The 23,353-nt window shown below is 38.3% G+C and overlaps 1 protein-coding gene across 2 annotated transcripts in view; it reads right to left on the reverse strand.

Annotated features, from left to right (window-relative positions):
- The window catches only part of TAFA4 (TAFA chemokine like family member 4), a 75,792-nt gene that overhangs the window by 8,428 nt on the left and 44,011 nt on the right, over positions 1 to 23,353 (reverse strand). For both annotated transcript variants that reach the window (XM_077184748.1, XM_054639866.2), the window contains one exon: positions 107 to 262. In XM_077184748.1, the coding sequence (XP_077040863.1) occupies positions 107 to 262 (156 nt within the window). The remainder of the gene's footprint in view (positions 1 to 106; positions 263 to 23,353) is intronic.

The raw sequence follows: 23,353 nt of genomic DNA on the forward strand, positions 1-23,353 counted from the left end.
GGTCAGGGTGGGGAAAGGAGATGGGATTGACACACCTGGGAGGGAATCTTCAGGGGAGGGACCCGAGGTTCTGAGGTAAAGCCTGAAATGCCAAGGCCACTCTCACCTTCCACGCAGGAGGGCTGAGCCCGCGTGGTGCCGGCCACCTGGCCCGGGAAGCAGGAGCACTTCACGGTCTGGGAGCGCTCCTCGATCCGGTTCTTGTTGCAGCACCGGTGCACGGCCACCACCTCACACGTCCCCTGCTTCACCTGGTGCTGCCCTAACAGTCCCAGAGGTAAGGCATGGAGAGAAAAAACACATCAGTGCCTGTGAGAAACCATCGAAACGGGATGACTGTCGTGGCAAGGAGGAACGATGAGGAGGCCTTCATCTTATTAGAAGGTGAAGCTTTCTAGAAGCTTGCTCCATGGCCTCAGGTCAAATGCAGTGTTCTCTTGGGAGTCAGTGTCTGCCAGCACAGAAAGCCTAAAATTCTCAGCAGCCAGGGTTCCAACAGGGTCTGGATCATTCCCTGAGTTTATATACTGGTCTTATGAAATTAGTTTTTATAAGTAGTTTCTCAATCTATCTTCCCTCACCCTTACAAAACCAGACCAGGTTGGCACAATCAGTTAAATGATGACGGCAAAAAGAGCACACTCATCTTCCTTTGCTTTCCTGACATCCATCAGGTTTTATATTTAGATCTTTCCCTTCATAAATGAACTCAGTGGATAGGATAATATTTAATACAAGAGAGACATCTTAAACAGTAGGGAAACTTTTGACACATCCACATGTAAGCACTGCTTGCTATGCTTGTCATCACAGACAGGCTGAGAACAAGGTAGGCTGTAAAGCTGTCAGAGACAGTCAAGTTTTGCCCAAAAAAAAAAAAAAAAACTACCCAAACTGCATGAATTTCTTCAGTTCCCTCCCAGACCATTCTGAACAAACCTCTGATAAATATTGTGTCCTCCTGCTTTTCTCATGAGTCACTGTTCCCTATTTCTCCAAGATGATTTTTCTCCTACCTTTCTCTTCCTTGCTCCTGCCTTCACATCTCACCTCAGTGCTCCTTGCAGCTGATCATTTTCTTCCACTGCCAAACTTCCTCTCCATCCTGCCTAAACCTCCTCTCAGAAACTCCACTTCACAAGCCCCTCAGCTCCTTGCATAAAGTCATTTCCATGTCCTCACTCTCCTGAGCAGCCCTCAAGTGCTTCATCTTGCATTTGTCGTGTCTTATTTAGAGTAGAGCCTTGGATGGCTCTTATCTGTGTTTGTAAAGCACCTTGTAAATTAACAGCACTACAGAGCAGGGTGAGTTATTTCATAAGAGAGAGACAGAGACAACACTGAGAATAACAAAAATAGTCACCATCAAAGCAGCACAAAGCATGAGAAGAGAGACAGATATTGGTGTAGGTGTGGCTGAAATCAAAGGCACAGAGAATAAAGAAATGCAGGGGGAAGGCAGAGAACTCTCCACAAACAGACAATCCTCCAAGTGCCAAACCTCACAGTTATCCTGCTTCCTCCTCCTCAACTCCATGTTTGCCCTGTTTGGAGATTTTTGTTTGGATATTTTGGGGTTTTTCGGTTTGTTACAGTATCTGCTGCTAACTAACATCAGGCACACCTTCACAAATGAAATTTTCCTGAGGGATAAAGATCACTGTAACTTTTGTGCAGAAAATGTTATGACTTGATTAGTGTGAGATCTTAACTTTCAAAAAGAGTTAGCAATGCAATTTAGACTTCTAGGGGGGTTCTTAAAAAAAGTATTAAATACATACATATAACTTTTTTAAAAAGTTGGCTTGGCAGTGTTCCTTGCTGTGTATGTTTTGGTTTCACAAGTATTTCAAGCACAGCTGAAATACTTGTGAAAACTCTTCACTGCTTGAATTTTGTTGCCAAATTTGTATTCATAACAACCTCAATGGACAAGAAACTATGCATATTCAGTTTTGGAGTGGAAATGTGGTGTTCTACTTGAGCACTCAACTTTTTAAAAAATTATATCTACACAGAGCTTTTTGGGGTTTTTTTTCCTTTTTTTTTTCCCTGAGGACAAAGCTACACTACTTTTAAGCAAAATGTGCTACAGTAGAAAAATGTATAAGGTATTTTACAGCAAGTTGGCAAAATGCTGAAGACAACATAAAAGTATCTTAAAGAGCCACTGTAATAAGTTTATTGGCAGACTCTCACTTTTCATGCAAGTACCTAATAATAAACATGGAATAAATGAAAACAGCTACTAGTCAGGAGAACAGCAGCTTCTCTGTAACTCAATATGCAAAACACACAAAAGAGAAAGCAAATTTCTCACTTCATCCCAAAGTTCCTCATGTCAGGTATTTTGTTCCTCAAAATACCTGACATGACAATGCTTGGAGAAAAGGTGGCACAAGTTCTGACAGAAAAGATTTTCTAAAATGAGATTGTTATTTAAGAGAGGTTGTTAATTTATTTATAAAATAAATTTAATATTTAATTATCTGGTTTTTTAGTGCTATAGGTTGAATCAAAACTCTTTGCAGTAAACAGGAGAAAATTTCCATTGGTTTCCTGCAGTGCCCACTGTGGTGGTCCTACATTCACTGGAATCAACAGCAGAGTTTCTATTCACTTCAGGAGAGCAAGGTCAGAGTCTGCTTGGTCTCTTGAGAATGAGATTTTATAAAGGAAGCAATAAAAAGCAAACATTTTGAGCTGCTCAGGCCACATATTTGTGTTTGCCATGTATCTCATCTGAAAAACCAAGTGGTCAGGCCTTGTCCTTAGGCAAAGTCACAATTCACCAGACATCAGATGCTGAGACAAGAGAAGAAGCCTTTTTTCCAGAAGGTACATCATAAGGATGGACAAGATCCAGCTTTGTTTAGGAATTTACTTGGAATAAACTTCCTCCCCAAGAGGGATTTCAATTCTACACATGCAGAAAGAGGAGAAAACATTAATGCAGTGTTGAGACAGCTCTGTGCTGAGAGCAGTGGTTTTAAGGTTAAGGCCCTTGTATATCTGGGAGGGTGAAACCTCTGTTTCAACCCTCTGGGATCATCACTTGGGCTTCCTGTGCTTCTCAAGCTCTCAAAGTAAAATTGACCCACCAAACTCATCTTTGTCTCAATCCTAATCCCTGCATCATCCTTCAGGTGTATTTCCTCACAATGAAATTGGAGTAGAAAATGCTTTAGGAAATGCTTTGCAGCCCCTTCTTCCCCAAAAGGGCCCAATCTGCTTTAATTAGGAATGCTCTTTAAGCACAAGGTTTCAATGCAGCCAGTGAGACTCACATTTCAGAAGGACCATCAATGGTCTGATAAAGACACAGCACTTTCAAGCAGGCTGCTGGGACTGAGGAGGATATTTGAAACCTGTTGCCATGCAGTTCTAGCAGAAGTGCAAAATGAAATGAAACGTAGTAGAACTGGAAGATGAAATGCTGTTAGACAAGGCTGCTCCCCAAACTGGCTCTGCCTGGATCCAGCTGCCCTGCAGCACAGCCTTCTCCCTTTCTCCTCACTGCCCTCTGCTCAGCACCAACCCAAACCTGGGCTATTTCAATTCCTGTCAGACACAGAGCAGCTAATGGGCAGCAAATGCAGCCTTCCCAAAGTGGCTGCCCATGGCCCGGCCTGCAGGGCAGAGCCCAGGGAGGAGGTGGCAGCTTCCTCAGTGGCTTTTCATGTCCTCTCTCTGCCATGCAGACACTGGCATGCATGGCACGGCTCTGTTTTGGCAGCCGGTCCCTTGGCTGGGGGGAGACACTCTCTGTGCCCCGAGGGTGCTGAGGGCGCCTGGGCTGGCAGGGAGACACTCTCTGTGTGTGCCCCGAGGGTGCTGAGGGCACCTGGGCTGGGGGGAGACACTCTCTGTGCCCCGAGGGTGCTGAGGGCACCTGGGCTGGGGGGAGACACTCTCTGTGCCCCGAGGGTACTGAGGGCACCTGGGCTGGCAGGGAGACACCCACTGTGTGTGCCCCGAGGGTGCTGAGGGCACCTGGGCTGGGGGGAGACACTCTCTGTGTGTGCCCCGAGGGTACTGAGGGCACCTGGGCTGGTCGCCTTTGCAGCAGAAGAGACACCAGAGACATTGGTAGAAGAGAAAGGGCCGACTCTTAGCAGGGGTTAACCCAAGGTTTTATTAGGATCCCAAAGGAGCTCCTGCACCTCAGGGGCCTCCTGCCGAGAGCCCCGGGAGATGTGCCAAGGTCACATTTAAAGGGAGGTGGAAACCAAAAGTAGAGAACATCCTACCAACCATTAAGTGGCCCTAAGGGATGGATACTGGGGGATAGACATATAGGACAGCGTATGGGGCAAGGCTTGGGGGGCTGACCCCTGGCCTCTGGCTGATCCCTCGATGACTTGGACTGAAACTTCTGCATGGAGGGGATGGGAGGCTGAGTGATTGACAGAGAGCCAGGGTGGGGGTTTGGGGATGATCTCATCCCGGGAGAGGGATAACACAGGTAAAGGGAGGGGGGTACAGTTTGGGATGAACCATTTGGGAAAAATATGGGGATACAAAGCAAAATGACTTCAAAGTATTACAAAGTATAAAAATGCGCTACAGCAGGTTTGGGCAGCACCAAATAAAATGTAATAAAATGCTTTAAAAATAGAAAGATTAAAAATAAAAATTAAATAAAATTAAAATAACAAAATTAATTTAAAATAAATGAAAAACAAAATAAAAACTGTAAAGTGCTGTAAAGTGCCATAGAAGTTCCATAAAAGGTAGTGCTGTAATGCAAGACCCTCAAACACCACCACAATCACCAGCTTGAGTGGGTCTGGGCAACACCAAATAAAATAAAAAGCTTTAAAAATAATAAAATTTTTAAAAAACTTAAAAAATAAAATAAAAGTTTTAAAAATAGAAAAATAAAAATAAAAATTAAAATTAAAAAATAAAATAAAAGCTTTTAAAATAGAAAAATTAAAAATGAAATTAAATAAAAAATGAAATTAAAAATAAAATTAAAAGCTTTAAAAACAGAAAAATTGAAAATAAAAATTAAATATAAAATAAAATTTTAAAAAAAACAGCTTAAAAAATAGAAAAATTAAAAAAAAGAATTAAATAAAAAATAAAATTAAAAAAATTAAAAGCTTTAAAAATAGGTAAATTAAAAATAAAAATTAAATAAAAAGTGAAAATAAAAAAATAAAATAAAAAGCTTTAAAAATAGAAAAATTAAAAATTAAAAAAAATAAAATAAAAAGCTTTAAAATTAGATAAATTAAAAAAAAGCTTAAATAAAAAATGAAATTAAAAAAATAAAAAGCTTTAAAAATAGATAAATTAAAAATGAAGATTAAAAAAAATTAAAATAATGAAATAAAAAGCTTTAAAAATAGAAAAGTTAAAAATAAAAAATAAATAAAAAATAAAATTTAAAAATTAAATAAATGCTTTAAAAAAAACCAATTAAAAATAAAAATTAAATAAAAATAAAATTAGAAAAATTAAAGAAAATCTTTAAAAATAGAAAAGTTAAAAATACAAATTAAATTAAAAATAAAATTAGAAAAATAAAATAAAAAGCTTTAAAAATAAAACAATTAAAAATAAAAATTAAATAAAAATAAAATTAGAAAAAATAAATAAAAAGCTTTAAAAATAGAAAAATTAAAAATACAAATTAGATAAAAAATAAAATTAAAAAAATAAAATAAAAAGCTTTAGAAATAGGCAAATTAAAAACTAAAAAAAAAAATAAAAAGCTTTAAAATTAGATAAATTAAAACTAAAGCTTAAATTAAAAATGAAATTAAAAAAATAAAAAGCTTTAAAAATAGATAAATTAAAAATAAAAACTAAATAAAAAAATTAAAAAAATTTTTAAAATGCTTTAAAAATAAAACAATTAAAAATAAAAATTAAATAAAAATAAAATTAGAAAAATTAAATAAAAAGCTTTAAAAATAGAAAAATTAAAAATACAAATTAAATCAAAAATAAAATTAGAAAAATAAAATAAAAAGCTTTAAAAATAAAAAAATTAAAAAAAAATTAAATAAAAAATAAAAAGCTTTAAAAATAAATTAAAAATAAATATTAAGTAAAAAAAATAAAAAATAGAAGAAAATCTTTAAAAATAGAAAATTTAAAAATAAAGAAAAAATAAAATATAAAATTTAAAAAATAAAATAAAAAGCTTTAAAAATAGAAAACTTAAAAATAAAGGTTAAATTAAAAAAAAAAAAGGTAAATGTTCCATAAAAGGTAGTGCCGTAAATCACGACTGTCGTAAAAGGTGCCGTAAAGCGCGACTGTCGCAAAAGGTGCAGTAAAGCGCGACTGTCGTAAAAGGTGCCGTAAAGCGCGACTGTCGTAAAAGGTGCCGTAAAGCGCGACTGTCGCAAAACTGCCGTAAAGCGCGACTGTCGCAAAACTGCCGTAAAGCGCGACTGTCGTAAAAGGTGCCGTAAAGCGCGACTGTCGCAAAACTGCCGTAAAGCGAGATTGTCGTAAAAGGTGCCGTAAAGCGCGACTGTCGCAAAACTGCCGTAAAGCGCGACTGTCGCAAAACTGCCGTAAAGCGCGACTGTCGTAAAAGGTGCCGTAAAGCAACACTGTCGCAAAACTGCCGTAAAGCGCGACTGTCGTAAAAGGTGCCGTAAAGCGCGACTGTCGTAAAAGGTGCCGTAAAGCGCGACTGTCGCAAAACTGCCGTAAAGCGCGACTGTCGTAAAAGGTGCCGTAAAGCGCGACTGTCGTAAAAGGTGCCGTAAAGCGCGACTGTCGCAAAACTGCCGTAAAGCGTGACTGTCGCAAAACTGCCGTAAAGCGCGACTGTCGTAAAAGGTGACGTAAAGCGCGACTGTCGTAAAAGGTGCCGTAAAGCAACACTGTCGTAAAAGGTGCCGTAAAGCAACACTGTCGTAAAAGGTGCCGTAAAGCGCGACTGTCGTAAAAGGTGCCGTAAAGCGCGACTGTCGCAAAACTGCCGTAAAGCGCGACTGTCGTAAAAGGTGCCGTAAAGCGCGACTGTCGCAAAACTGCCGTAAAGCGCGACTGTCGTAAAAGGTGCCGTAAAGGGCGACTGTCGTAAAAGGTGCCGTAAAGCGCGACTATCGTAAAAGGTGCCGTAAAGCGTGGATGTTGTGCTTTACGGCACTACCTTTTATGGAACTTTAACGGTACTTTACAGCAGTTTACGGATTTTATTTTGTTTTTAATTATTTTTTAATTAATTTTATTTTTTTTTTTTAATTAATTTGTATTTTTAATTTTTCTTTTTTTACAGCTTTCTTATATTTTAATTTTATTTTTATCTTTAATTTTTTGTTTTAATTTTTTTATTTTTAAAGCTTTGTATTTATTTTTTAAATTTTATTTTTATTTAATTTTAGTTTTGATTTTTTTATTTTTAAAGCATTTATTTTATTTTTTATTTTTATTTATTTTTTTTATTTTTCTATTTTTAAAGCTTTTTTTTTAATTTTATTTTTTATTTAATTTTTAATTTTAATTTTTCTATTTTTAAAGCATTTCTTATTTTTTAATTTTATTTTTTTATTTAATTTTTATTTTTGGTTTTTCTATTTTTTTGAAGCGGTTTATTTTTTTAATTTTTTTATCTTTAATTTTTAGTTTTGTTTTTTCTATTTTTAAAGCTTTTTATTTTTTTATTTTTATTTTTATCTTTAATATTTAGTTTTAATTTTTCTATTTCTTTTATTTTTTTAATTTTATTTTTTATTTAGTTTTTAGTTTTAATTTTTTTATTTTTAAAGCATTTATTTTATTTTTTAATTTAATTTTTATTTCATTTTTTCTTTTAATTTTTTTATTTTTAAAGCTTTTTATTTATTTTTTAAATTTTATTTTTATTTAATTTGTAGTTTTGGTTTTTTATTTTTAAAGCATTTATTTTATTTTTTATATTTTTTTAATTTTTTTATTTTTCTATTTTTAAAGCTTTTTTTATTTTTTAATTTTATTTTTTATTTAATTTTTATTTTTGGTTTTTCTATTTTTAAAGCAGTTTATTTTTTTAATTTTTTTTAATTTAATTTTTAGTTTTGGTTTTTCTATTTTTAAAGCTTTTTATTTTTTTAATTTTATTTTTATCTTTAATTTTTAGTTTTAATTTTTCTATTTCTTTTATTTTTTTAATTTTATTTTTTATTTAGTTTTTTGTTTTAATTTTTTTTTATTTTTAAAGCTTTTTATTTATTTTTTTAATTTTATTTTTATTTAATTTTTAGTTTTGATTTTTTTATTTTTAAAGCATTTATTTTATTTTTTATTTTTATTTAATTTTTTTTATTTTTCTATTTTTAAAGCTTTTATTTTTTAATTTTATTTTTTATTTAATTTTTAGTTTTAATTTTTCTATTTTTAAAGCATTTTTTTATTTTTTAATTTAATTTTTTATTTCATTTTTTCTTTTAATTTTTTTATTTTTAAAGCTTTTTATTTATTTTTTAAATTTTATTTTTATTTAATTTTTAGTTTTGATTTTTTTATTTTTAAAGCATTTATTTTATTTTTTATTTTTATTTAATTTTTTTTATTTTTCTATTTTTAAAGCTTTTTTTTTTTAATTTTATTTTTTATTTAATTTTTAGGTTTGGTTTTTCAATATGTTTGGTTATCAATATGTAGCTGCAAGGGTGTCTGTTTTCCACCTCAAATCCTGCTTCCTTTAGGTGAACAGTCCTGTTAAGCCAATACCGAAGGAAATCAAACACACTGGCCCTGAGCATACAGCCCCCAAAACCTGGGGCTGCCTTTCAATGATCTTGTTTGACTTTTGAAGCAGTGCCAGTGGTGCCCTGAAGTGCCAGGAGTCAACAGACACCCTGCTGTCTGCAGAAGCTGAGGTTAAGATGCCTCCTGAACTCAGCCCTGGGTTTGGGAGCTGTTTTCCTGTCACATTCCTCTTTGGCAGCTCCACGAGCAGGTGAGGGAAGGTGTCCCCTCTCCACCCCCTGGTAGGAGTGGGTTTGAAAACAGCACTGCCGCGCAAGGGAAGGCAGCACTCCCCTCCCTCACCCCTCATGCACAGCTCTTATGGAGTACAGCACTAAAAAGCCCCAGACATCTGCATGCATCATTTGCATTAATTGGATTGCCCTTGTAATAGTCTTTCCCCTCCTACATGCTCACATCGATATTTCCTCCTGCTTGTTCACACACATCCTGACACTTTTTATGCTGTTGAGCACCATATGAATTTCTTCTTAATATTCAGACACATCTGTGAGCAGGTGCTGAACAAATGCTGAGGGTTAAAGTGGTGCCTTTCAGTCCTGTTTTTGCCAGTGCTCAAATCTAGAGGATAAACACTTGTTTGCAGAGTGGCTTTCACATTTAAGAAAACTCACAGAAAATCTTAACCAATCCTATCTCATTCTATTCCTCCCTAGATCTACTGAAACCTGTTGTATCTGCATTCAGGTGCCCAACAACAGCAAAAAGAAAGAATATAAGAATCCTCTCCTGCATGTTTTAATATTCATCTTGCACTAAATAAACCTTCACCTCAGGTTTAAAGTACACTTAACATGCAGCTGAGATTATACTGACAGAAACACTCAAGAAATGCCTTAAAATATTTTATAATTGATGGATTCTCTGGAAGCCAAGTCATTAGAAGAGCAGGGAGTGAAGAGTTTTCAAAATGTGAAGATCACAGTAAATTAATTCTATGCTGGACACATCAGGAAAGCCATTTCAGGGAGAAATGCAGTGAGAGAGAGGGAGAAAAGCTGCGGAGAGCAAAGCCCATAAATTCATAGCTCATCACCTGTAAACCTACTCAGATCTGTGACTTCAGGGCTGACAGTATTTGGGGTTGAAATTCAGTTACATCTTCCCTTTTACATAAGAAAATCCTCCAGAGGGAGAAACATTTTATCAGCAGCAGCATCCCAGGAAAGTCTGTCACAGAGCACCTTCTGCATACTGAAGGGAGAGCATGGGCCAGCCAGGCACAGAGCAGGACAGGGATGGGCATGAAAACCACACAGCTCTGTGTTTCCTCTTATTAGCAGTATGTGTTTCTATCCATATCCTAATTTCTTTATAGCTTTTCTTCCCCAGAAACACCAGTGCTGCTCCGGTTCACTAAGGACACTTTCTCTGTCTCCCAGTACAGGGCACAGACACAATGGGACAGGGCTCCCCTGATGGAACAACCTCTAGAATTCTTCCTGCTGTGAATTTTGCTGCCTTCCATAATGAGAAACCTACAGATAACAGCAGCCCTCAGGTGCCCAGGTCTAGAATGCTTCTTAATGACCTCAAGAAGTGGCCACATGAAGGTTCTGTGACTATTTCCTTGTCATCTGTAGGATTTTTATCCCAGAAGAATGTGCTGTGCAGAGCTGCAAGGCAGCCCCCCAGGATTTCAGAGAACACAGACATCTCTGAAGAACAAGAAAGTACAAACCAGAAAATTATTTGGCTTGGACATTACTCACAACACTTGTGTTGGCTTGTAGAGATGAGTCAATAATCACTACTGAACTGTTTATTCTCAGTGGTATTCTTAAGTATTATTCTTAGTACTTGTTTTTTCAACAAACATATTTGACAAGGCCTTATTTTCACTTTCTTCATAGAAGCCAGAGGGCAGATACCAATTAATACTTCTAAAACTCTTTGAAATGCTCAAAAGAAAAGAGGGAAATACAATTATTGTTAATAAAATATCAAACATGGTAGTGATGCACTTCAAAACCACAGGGAACATATCAAAGAAAGAAGGAGGCTTTCAGAAGGTTGCTAACCAATTCTGTCCACATGCATTTCATCTCTGTGACTAATTCTGATCACTCCCAGGGAGTGCTGTCTCAATGCAATATACATGCAGGCAGCATGCCTCCACCAGCAATCCTGAACAAACGCCTCTTTCTTCTCCTTTCTTGGCTAAGAAACATAAGGAAAAGATAAACTTAAGGGGAGTTTTTATCTCTGTTTCATAATCTGCCACCTCTGATGAAGAGAGCTACTATGCTGTGGAGAGCAGCAAATCTGGAGTAGGATGAGCCCAGCTCAGCACATTCCTCAGAAAGCCTCAAAAGCAGCAAGCTTGGTCTGCACAAAATCAACTGCATCATTTATTTAAACAGTAAGAGGATGGATGTCAATAGGAGAATGAACAGCTATGGAACTAAATATTGCAGACAACATTAAGAGAAACAAATGAGTTTAGAAGTCAGCACTGATGCTGTTTGGAAGAGGAAAGCACTTTAAGAAGCTTGGTGCCAGTTCATAATCTGCCTTCATCTCATGCTGGCTTTTGCTTACAAATACATGGGCATAGGAAGCACACACCAGAAGGCAAATATTGTTAGAAAAACACAAACATTAGAGGAAATAACACTTGCTATTTTTCATATTCTTTGCCAAACTTATTTACAAGAACCAATCCAGCTCACAGGGGAGGGTTTTTCGAGGGGTAAAAATGGAAAAAGGCTGTTTCTAAAGATGACAACTCTTCTCAAGAAAAGAAGCTAAAAGTCACTTGGAAAGTAAAATTTACACACCATGTTAGAGGCTGAGAGAATCAGCAGAGCTTTCTCCCTACTACCATTCCATCAGCCACTGGATATTTTTCATAATTTCACATTCATGTCACAAGTTTCTATCTTAGATGCTCTCCTTCTAGGGTCTACAGTACAGATATAGGTATACACACACACTTTCTCAGAAATTGTCTCTGAATATACAAATCAGTCCAGTTCCACTTTTAAAGTTCAACCTTTTCACTTATGGGCAGTAAGGGAGTGCTCAGAGATAGTCCAGATCTGCCCCAAAAGCCCAGTTCAGCTGTTCTAGGAATAAATAGACAAGAAATATCTTCCCATAATCTGCCCATGATAGTAGGCAAAGTAAGATGTAACACACACACACAAAAAAAAATCAAACAAAGACAAAAAAAAAAAAAAGAGGAAAAAGAATCCTGTTTGCTAACCATTACTCTTACAACCCTCAAATACACTGCAGGATTGTGATTCCTAGTGCTAACATCTGTAAGAAAAAAGCAAGCAAAGATACCAGTTAACAGATGGAGGAATAGAGGATGGAGCCTCCACAATGTGCAGGTTCCAAACCAAAGAGTTTTTCTCCCAATTTATAAAGTTACAGATTTTGTTCTCATCAAGACATTTGTGCTTTTTTTCCTTGTGGGAACCAGCAGTGTGGTATGTGCAAAATCCCAATCAAGATTTTAATTGGGGAATCAGAGAACCAGCCCTGAACCACTTTAACTTGTTTCAGGTGAGAAGAAACACATGGGATAAAAAAACAAACAACTCTCAAAACAAGCACCTAAGTAGAAAGAAACCCCAGGGGTACGGTGGGAATACCTCTATATCAGAAAATAGGTGAGTGACCTCAAACCCTGAGACCCAAAGAGTTAATGAAATCATGACCCTTCAGAGCAGGTGGAGGAAGCTGCTGACACAGCTGGAGAGGATCATGTAGCACAGTGAATCCTGTGCTGAGTGTCAGAGGTCACATCCATATGGAGATTAAAGTCCCCTGGAATAAGTAGCACAGGTGACCTTAGATCAGACACAAGCGCAGAGACTTCTCCAAGGGATGAAGCATTAAATCTGAGTGGTCAATAAATCAAAACAGCTGAGAAGGTGCTGGAAATGCAGAGGGGAGGAGGGAAAAACTGCTGCAAATGGGAAGGTGGATGAAGGGTGACCTGGAAGCAAAAACAAATTAAAGCATGAACGTCTCTATCTGCCAGGGGGCTTGCTGAAGTCAATCAATGAGGTCTTGATTGCTGGGCACCAATATTCATCAGCTTCAAGCACACACATCACTTGTACAGACAAAATCCAAGACTTAAAACCTCATAAGGCACCTCAGAGCAAAGCAGTGTTAATAATTTCCTACGGGCAGCTTCCTGCTGTGGGGCTATTTTAGGTGAGGCAGAGGAGAAAATGCAAAGGAAAGATTTGGTTTTCAATCATAACTTGTAGCAAATGAGCAACATTGTGCTCTCTAATACAGAAGAATTTCCCAGGTGTCCCATTAACATTCACTCCCACTATTACACGTGGAGCACTATTTTTCTCTCATTTGTTCCTTCCTTCACAAATTTATCATGAGAGAAAAGAAAGAGAATAAAACCAGTTCCCTGGAGAGATTTCTGCTTGCCTGGAGAAAGCAGGTACACACACATCCATACAGGCCAGGCTTATGGTTACCACTTTGTAAGCAAAAATTTAATTTTCTGCCTCAAGTGAGAGCTGATTTCCTCTTACAAAAGGGTTGTTCTTGCCATAGGAAAGCAAAAATAGCATATTTGGGACCACAAACTGAGAAAGGCAGTCCCATCCACATCAATAATGAAGCCATCCTGCCCAAGGTGTCACTAACACAGCCCTTGCAGGCACCAGGAGCTCACTGCCATTTGCAGTTGCCCTCCACATCCAGTCTCAGGGCTGTGCTTGATGTCTCAGAGCAGCTTATTGCTGCTCATCTATGGCATGACAGAAGTTCATTTAATAGTATCATAATCTTTAAGAAATTAAAAAAAAAAAAAACAAGAACAAAAAACAAAAAATCAAAACCTTTTAAGTCTGTCTCATGCATGCAACAAAATATATTTTGAGGATTAAGCCTTGTGCCTTTCTGAGCATTCCTCCAGCACCTGAAATATCTAATGATCATTTCAGGCTTACTTGTGTAAAACAAACATTTGTAATCTACTAAATACCAGAGGTATTTTTAACCCAGTTCAAGGTCATTCATCAGAAAAGAATGATATTTGTTTAGAGAATATGAAACACTAATTGTCATCTAAGTCTTTAGGTTCTGCAGATTAAGTAAATGGAAGCTGCCAGAAAACAAAGTAGATGTTTGGGGGAAAAAGCATTCTCTTCATTTCAAGTGAAAATTGAATCTTTATTCTCATGTCCAAATAGAATCAGTAAAACTGGGGAGAGCAACCAAGGAAAGATGCACTGCACTCCATTTCACTACTCAAAACAGCTCACACTCACAAGGCATAAAGAACTTCTGCTTTTCTGGGGTTTATTTTTATCATGCAAAGGTATATTTCCCTCCTTAAATTACTTTGATGGGACTGTAGAATAATAGGACTTTGCCTGAATTTGATAGTTAAAGTCAGCAAATAAATAATTATTCATTAATTAACCCTCATTTGGCAATCTGTTCCAGAAAGATCTAGACATAACTGTTATCATTGAATGGGTGATTTATGAAACACTTCTGCTTGTCCTTTTTGACATTCTTAATTTAAAAGACGGGCTGTGAATCCCTCTTTCCACTAATTGCTCTGTGTTTATTAAAATCATGGAGCAGCATTTGTTGCCAGTGGAAGAACTGTCTTTTGCAGAAACCAGAACCAGCAGATAAGACTGGATGTGAATGATAGATTTCACTGCAGAAGTGGGATGGGATTTTCATGTGATAGGCAAATCAGGCAAATGGAATTCTGAGGAATGGTACAAGCAATCAGACCAGTTAATGCACTGGGCACCAGGCCACCAGCTCCTCAGCTGCTCTTTAATCCCTGGGAAGAGCCCTCTGTCTTGATCACCACTGATTAATTATTTTCAAAGTTTGTCTCATTTTATATCAGCTGTAATGATTACCTTGGGTTTATCTGATGGAATAGACAAGGAAAGCATCACAGCAGTCCAAATATAAGATCCAGCTGCCAGTTAAGCAATAACAGGTCATAAAACTAAATGGAACTAATGCATTTTTAACTCTGAGTGGCATGAGGACTTCTCAGTGGTTTCAGCATGTACAGACTCTATCCAACCTGGCTGAACAGTTAATTGAACTGAAATTGTTTTAACTGCTAGATCCAGAAGTGCAAAGCATAAGTGAGGTTTCCAGAATGTCAACAGACATTTTTTTAGTCAGCACTGTTGAAATATAGGGGATTTTCTTATATGAAAAAACCCCACTGCAGACTGCCCACCACTTTAACACTGTAACAGACACAATAAAACATAATCACACTGAAATAAAGTGAGAATCAGCCTGGTAACTGTTTCCCATAGGCCCACATTTAAACTCATGACCCCAGCTTACACTGCTAATGACAGAATAGTAATTTAAAGGTCAGAATTCAGAAGTTGTCAGTGTCTGTACATTTCATTTATCATACTGATGACCCTCTGTCAGAGCTTCACCATTAATACTTCTTTTTCTTTTCAAGATTCTGCAGCTCTCTTGAGCCTCTCAACTTTCACTTTTTAATCTTCTTTACCTAAGAATAAAAGTGCAAGACTAAAATTTTAAACATTCCAATTGCAGGCTATAACCCAAGAAAATCCCAGAAGGGTGCAGTTCAAGAGCCAAATGTGGAGATCTCTGCTCAGTCACTGGGCATGCACAAGTGGGTGCTGCCACAACACACAAAATGTGCTGATCTCTCACCTTATATTTCCTCCATGCTATTTATATTATTAACCCTTTTATTTTATGCAGCAAAAAGTTGATTTTTAAGTCAGTGTACAGTTCTCCATAAATTTAGCTTTTTTTATTTGGCACCTAGCAACAATCAAGACATTTCACCCAGGCTTAAAATGTGAATTATTATAAAAAGGCTGTTCAAATCAGTAAAGACAGAGTGTTAACAGACCCTTCTCAGAAATGAAAGAGCTATCAGTTAAAACATTATTTTTGTTCCACATATCCCATTCCAAGTATCCAAGAATCCAGCTCTTCCTCCATTCTTATTAAAATTGACAGTCCTTGACAACAATTCAGTAGATTTTCTATTTTAATTAAGCCATTCAGGTTGAAGTGAAAAGTTAAAACATAACTTTATAATGGCACAGAAGCCACCATATCCTGCAATACATACCACAAAAACAAACTGGAGAGTAGCATCAAAACCTCCCCCCAACACCATGTCACAGCTTTGACAGAGACCACAACTCTGGGAGTTTGATCCTTGAATGAAATTCAATCCTCACTGCCATCCCTCAAAAGACTAAGAGAGCTCTTGACTCTTGCAGATTATTATATTTGGAAGGGGGTTTTTGACCATGAGATGGAAATTTGCCCCCCAATAACTGAGCACATTTCTTCTGTGATGCAGCAGATGCAATAATAGCATTTTCCTGTGCCTGTAGGAAACCAGACAGACACTGGCTTAGCTCCAGGACACTTGACAAAGCATATTTGGATTAGAAGCTCAGAGGAGTTAGAATTGAAGAGGAAGTCTCAAATTCCCAAGGGCTTTTAAATGTCCCGTTCCTATGTTGGCAATGAAATCTATTTGAAATAACAGCAATTAGATGTTTAAATAGCAGGAGGACACTTGGATATTTTTCTAGATGTTGGCCAGAAAAGAAGTAAATCATGCATGTAATTCTGAAAAGGAGATTTACTTCATTCACCAGAGAGGGATTGCTCTGTTTAGCAGGAACACTTGTCACAACTGGGCAAGTTGCAGAACCAATGTAGTGAAATTGTCCCTTGAAAGGGTCCCAGCCAGCTTGTCAGATTTGACAAAGTTGCATTCTTACCAGAAAACAACAGGCTTCCTCACCTGGGGAATTTTCCCTTGGCCCTAGTAAGACTATCAGTAAATGCAGAGATGAATTAGAATAGTCATTAAGGAGACAGAGCATAAAAAATGAGCCACAGGAAAGGTCAGAGCAACGAGGGTGAATGAAGAAGAGCACGTGCCCTGTCACCACCACTGCAGATGTGAAGGAAACAACCAAGGGAGAGAAGCAGATGTTCCTGTTAAAGCCTTGCAAGTTTCATGGCTGCTTTCAAGGATAATGGAGCAGCCATAGGTGGCAGGAGAGGACGTGTCATTACCTTCTGCAGTGCTGGTGAGGCTCCCCCAAGAGCCATTGACTTTAACAGCAATGCTCCACCATCTCCTGTCTGAGGAAGTTAAAGGTGACCTGGCACAGTTGTCATTAGTTTCACTCCTTCCTCAAGGATTGTACTCTAAATAAAGCAGTTGGGTTTTCCTCTTGAGGTCAGCATATTAAAAAGGGGAAACTATTAGCAAGTTTTTTCTGATGGTATTCTCAAAAAAAAATTTCAACCTCCAGTTTATGCAGAGGTTTTCTACCCTTAAAAAATGCATTGACTTTAACTCACTAGAAAACAGTTTCTGCCAGTGTGGCTTTTCTGGATCTCAAAACACACATTGCCTTGCAATATAAATTGTCAGAACAGTAGATAGCTTTGAAAATCCATGGACATTCTTAGATTATATTCAGTGTCCTTTTGATGCTTCCTTCAACTCAGTGCCTCAGCAGGGACAGGGTGGGAAGCAGCCATTTTTTGCAATAGCTGCTCCTACAGAGCAGCAGCAGCTCCATAAAGGCACCTTCCTCTGCAAGACCCCTTGCTTGAAGGTCCTGAGGAGCCAAGAAAAGGTCAGTTTAATCTGTAGTGAATGCCAGCAGCAGGAGACAGTGAGAGCTGCATTAGTGGCACTGTCTGTGAGGAGCTGCCAGGTGCTCCCCAGCCCTGTACAGCACACATGCCCATGGAAAAAGATTCCCTTCCATTCACACCTGCTCAACTCCTGTTATTTTCAAAGCTTCTCAGGACGCTGTGTGGGGTTGGACAGCCTCCCTCACACTGTTCTTTGAGCCTTTAAACGTGAACTTCTGGCAGACTCTGCTTTAAACAGGAACTGCTGCGCTGCCTCCTGCTGCTGGGCTCCCTCCAGTGCCCACGCCAGAGCACTCGTGTCCAGCAGCATCATCACTGCCCAGCAGGCAGCTCCCAGCAGCAGGAACCTGCCCAGAATCACATTAATCTCCCTCAGTCAGCACAATCCGAGAAGACAGCAGAAATTCTGTCTCCTATCTGGATAAGAGGGAAGGAGACAGCCAGAGAGAAAAGCACAGCCACGGCAATTTTTCTTCAGTGAATTTGTACTTATCAACAGCCCTGAGAGCTCCAGCTCACTGCAAACCCAGCACCTGTTGGAGGGCACTTCGTGGCTTAGGAACAACCTTGAGGTGAAAGGCTCTGTATCTCATTACCAATCCATCAAGTCTTCTTGATCCTATGCGATTGCATCTTGTAATTATTTGCAGGCACCTCTTTTGAGCACAAGAAATTAAAAGATTTTCTTTATAGTGACTATCCACCTTCAGAGCATGCAAGCCTGGCCAGTTGAGATTAAACAATATAATTAACAGGTTGGTTTCTGCACTACCACTTATCTGAAGAGAACACAATTGTCAGCACACTGACAGTCCTGCCTAGCCCAGTGTAATTCTACCTTGGCAAACAGAACTTTCAAGGAAAATAACTCTCCCACTTGAACTGCCATGACTTTTCTTTAATGAAATATTCTGAGTCTTGTAATGTAAAAATACCTACATTTCTGCATTTAATAAAAATATGAGTTTTTCTTAACAAATATTAAACAATTGTATTGTTAGGGAACAGGCATGGTGGTATTCAACACGACAATGCAGAAATAGAATGGCTTTTCAAAAGTCTTTTGTTATTTCATATGTGATTAAGTGCCTGCAAGATTTCTGTTTAAATACTTCTAACAAAGTCAATTACTTTTTACTCCTGAATTATAGGTGAAATATGTAATAATTTTAATTGCAGTCTCCAACAAATTTCTTCTGAGAATGCAAAAATGGCAGTACAGAACCTAAGGTAAAATTTCCCCTTTATTTTTGGGCAAAGGCTAAGGGAGAGACAAAAAACGTGGGAGACTTAAAAGATTCTAAAATGAGTATAAAACCTTCCTGGGTTTAAAACAAGAAAATACAGCAAAGGACACATTCCACTGCGAATCAGTGACTGTGATAAGGCAGGATACATCTAGAATGAATATTTTAATTCATTCTGAAATCAGTGGCAGATGGCCTGAGGTTATCATAAATATGTACACTTTGGAAGTAGCCTTAGCTGAGAAGGGATCCAGCTTCAGCAACAAAAACCCCAGAAGAGCTCGCTTACAAACAGGAAAACAGGTTTCTCACTATCCTGTTCCAAGCAGTCTATGTTCTGTGAGGCTGCAAAATGATGACTTATCTTTAATCACAATTCAAAATTACACAGCAAACCAGACCGATGAGCTGACAATATACATGCTCATAATTTGACCTGGCCATGTACAGAGTGCTCCTAACTCCAAGTTATACAAAGCACTGCTTCACAAGGCTCAGCACCAGAGAGAATTAGACCTTCAGATATTGGGAACCTCTGACACTTCACTCAGAATATCCTGCTTTTACCTGAAGGAAATTTGCCATGCAAGTTTCCTGAAAAAGCAGGGAAGCACCAGAAACCACATTCAGTGCCAGCACCCCCAGTTTCACATGGGGTGAGTAAATGGCAAAATTCAGCATCACCTGCTCCTCAGAGGCTCTTAACTCTCACACATCCCAGAGGCAAGAGCTGGACAACTGAACCATCACAAAGATGTGATTTCCCCAGGTAGCAGGGCAACGCCAAGGAAGGGAACATCCACATGGGAGTCCCTGAGCCAAACATTCTGCACTGGTGGTGGGTGGGACAGTGGCAGAAAAGTGAGGTAATCATAAAATCATCAATTCATAGGCTTGGATTTGAAGGGACCTGGAAAATCAGTTCCAACCTGCTTGCCATGGGCAGGGACTCTTCTCTAGACCAGGTTGCTCCAAGCCCCATCCAGTCTGGCCTTGGACACTTCCAGGCATGGGGCAGCCACAGCTTCTTTGGGCAACCACTCCCACAGCCAAGAATTTCTTCCCAATATCCCATCTAAAGCTGCTCTCTTTCAGTTTGAAGCCCTTCCCCCTTGTCTTGTCACTACAGGCAAATTAGTAAATTTGTAAATTAGTCTCATTAGCCTCTCTCCATCTCTCTCTCTTAGCCCCCTTCAGGCCTCACAAGGATTTCTCTGCTGTCTCTCCACAGAGCCCACAGTACAGGGTTCTGATGGAGCCAGCTGGCAAATGATTTCCAGAAAAGAACTTGGAGGAGTTTTCAAGTATTTCTTCCAAAATGACTGCAGCAGTGGGGCACCTGAAGGCCTGAACCACTGCATTTAGCGAAAATTTCACTCCTTACATAAGTTTTAGGTATAATTACCTTAAATATCAAGTACCTGAAATATCAATAGTAAAATCTCAGACCATCAACACCCTCCTTTAGTTAAAAGGCTGCTCTTTTTCACTCCTCTTGAAATCTATTAAGCCTGTGAGCCAGGGTGGATTTGTTCCCAGTGTGCCCTGGCTTCACATTTATTCTTTCACACAGGCAAGGCACTGAGAGCACTGAATTGCCACCTGTGGGTATCTTTTACAAGCCACTGAACAGCAGGGTGTGTCAAAAGAAGAACTCAGCTCCCTTCCTACTGAGAACCATTCCACTTTTCAGTTTGTGCTCATTAAATTCCACTAACTATTAGACATGAAATCAGACATGTTATTTGGCAACAAACCTGACATCTATTTACAATTGTCTAGGAAAAAAAACCAGCATTATTTCGCCTTCAGGAATGCATTTTGCTCTCTAAGATTAAAAGGTGCAGTGTTTTGAATATCATAATTTATTTCTCCTTTTATTTATTTAAAATCACTGACATTTTATCAGGAACTTCAGTAATATATTGTTATTCAAAAAGCACTGAAGTTGGGTAAGAGAGAATAGGTTTCTATTCCTTCTAACATTCCTGTCAGTTCAAACCAGAATGATATTTTTTTAGTTAACTTTTTACATGTCCATCAAATTTCAGAAAAAATTCCAGTCAGTAGAGAAGAAAAATCTGTTAATCTACACCACATAAAACCTGAAAATATTGCAAGTGAAGAAACAGACATATTTGTGCATGAAACACCTTGTCAAAATTGGGACTATCCTCTTTAAAAGAGTTTCTCACCTTGTATTTCTCCTTCTCAGAGCTATGACTGATCGTGATGCACAGCCTAAAGCACAGGTGAGTTCCAAAGGAGAGGTGGATGGCAATTACCAGGGTGAATAGATCCTGTGTTAGAGATCCAGCATGCTGCCAGTCCAACACTTTAGCCCTTGGCAGCTCCTGAGTAACTTTAAGCATCTCTATAGGGGTGGATTGTTAGGTAGTTTATGTTTTATGGCTCACAGACAATTTGTGGGGAGTCTGTTAGAAGTTGAAAGCAGCTTTGTTTGCAGGACTCTTAAATGGTTTCCTCAGATACCTTCGCACTGCAAGGTGCTGCTGTCATGGGGGCTGAGCAGGGACCCTTTTCTCCCAGCTGACACCTCAGACCACACCATAACATGGAAAGTGATGAATTAAAGGACTGAGGGACAATCCTGGAGCAGAGGGTGACCAGTTTCTGGCTAGGGGCAGAGGGAAAACACAGGATTTGTGTTGCTTGCAGTAAGGAATCAGGTCTGGGTGTAAAGGTAAATGCAACATGGTCTGTGTCTTGTCTTCAGCAGTACTGAACCAAGACAGGCAATTAGCCAAAATGAGAATGGACTCAGTGAAACTATTTGTTATTTGTTTATTATTCACTAACATCTGATAGAGACTCCACAGAAACAAAATCCCTTCCTGGAGGTCTTTGCCTTGCTTAGAACTCATTACCCCAGAGACTGGAGATATCACTGATGCTATTTTAATCCACTAAGCTGCTGTTGCTTAGCTATGTTGCAATTCTTATAAAACTCTGCTCTGCACAAAGCAAAACCTTCTCTCTCCTGGCAAGAAGTCCTTGAACTTGAAGGTTTGAATCTCTAGCAAGCCAGACTGTGGCAAAATGACTAGTCATAATAGCAGTGCAGGATAATGCCTTACATTTCCAAATTTCAGGTTTTGCTGGACTGTATTAGTGCACATCCAGCAGCTCTTGTCACCAATAATTACTATCCCACAGCAACTACACTAAAGTACCCACCAATTAACTAATTTCATTTTGACAGTTTTAGAAGCAGAAGAGGAGAAATATTGATGTCTCCCAAGCACAGTCAGCAGCTGACACACATCTTCTTTCTATCCAAAGGAGCTGCTGTCAAATGAATTGCTTAAAAAGGTATTTGAGGTGGTTCTACAGAATGCAGCAAGGATGCACTGCAGAGCCTCCTGCAAGTATTCATTCTTGCTATTAAGATTGGTACAAATGAAAAATACTCCTTGGTGGCAAGAAATGACAACTTGAGAAAAGTAGTATTTATAGATGGCCAGTGTTTTAAAGGCTGAGTGAGTTTTTAGAATAGACATTTCTTCTAAGAAATAAAGCAAATCTTGACTTTTTCAGCAATATGCACTAAATATTTAATAAGGGATCCTGGAGCTCAGGAAGGTTTAAGACACTGTGTTAGAATATTGAACTAATAAGCTCCTCCAGAAAGCCTCTAAATACGTATAGTTAAACATTACCTAGTTTATTTTAATTATTTAACACAGAGACTGAAGGAGGTTAATGTGACCCAGTGGACTTGTTTATGTTGAAAACTATTGCTCTCCTTACTCAAAAATCTGCATGCTGAGCTGCATCAGAGCACAGAGCTACAAGGGAGCCATAAGGAATGGAGGTTTACAGCTGCCTGCTAACACCAGGATGGGAGTGTTTGCACCAGGGCTGTGCCTGCACAGAGACACAGCCCATAAACAAAGTCAGGCCCATTAATTTTATTTACATCACTTGGAAAACTAATATACCTAAGTTAGAGGTATAGCTGAGAATGCCTTGGGTGATGGGGGATATTGCTCATTTCCAAAACTCAGGTTTAGAAATATAAAAATCCCCATCATTAACTCTTCAGTTCACAAATCCTGATAGCTAATGGTGCTTTCTTCAAACTACAGATGATACTTGGATCTCCAGCCTGGTCCTTCAGCTATGACAGGAGAGAAAGTTGCCTTCACTAAGCCACAGAAAACAAAGAAATAACCAAACCACCCTGGAAAACTCAAGTGACAGAGGATAGGTCCTAAATATTATGGAGAGAAAACCAGATTTGCATACAAAAAGATGGAGATGAGGGAAAGACAACTATCCATGGCCCCCACCAGGGAAGGGAGGGAATAATCCAGTTTTAAGATAAGACCCAGCATATTCACCTGGATAGCTCTTCTTTAGAAAGACTAAAAGCTAGTCTTGAATAAGTAAAAGGCTTGAGTTTCATTTTAACTGGTTATCTTCTTTATCAAAAGAAGATAAACAGTTCAACATTTGTTTTCATTTGTCCTTGGGAATGCCAGCACAAGCTGGGGCTTGTGTTCCTTTTTGCACATGGAATGCAAAATCATCCATCTCATGCACAGCATAAGCTGCCAGTGAGCAACATGGCTCAGCCCTGCAATGTCTGCTTCAGAGAAATGTTCAGAGCCATCACTTTGATTCTATAAACTGGTATTTTTAAATAAAGGTTGTTAGAGACTAAGGAGAAAAGCCACAGAGAGCAGAAGCCAGGGGACCCTTAG

Source organism: Agelaius phoeniceus, chromosome 11 (genome assembly GCF_051311805.1).
Source record: "Agelaius phoeniceus isolate bAgePho1 chromosome 11, bAgePho1.hap1, whole genome shotgun sequence".
NCBI classification, from domain to species: Eukaryota; Metazoa; Chordata; class Aves; order Passeriformes; family Icteridae; genus Agelaius; species Agelaius phoeniceus.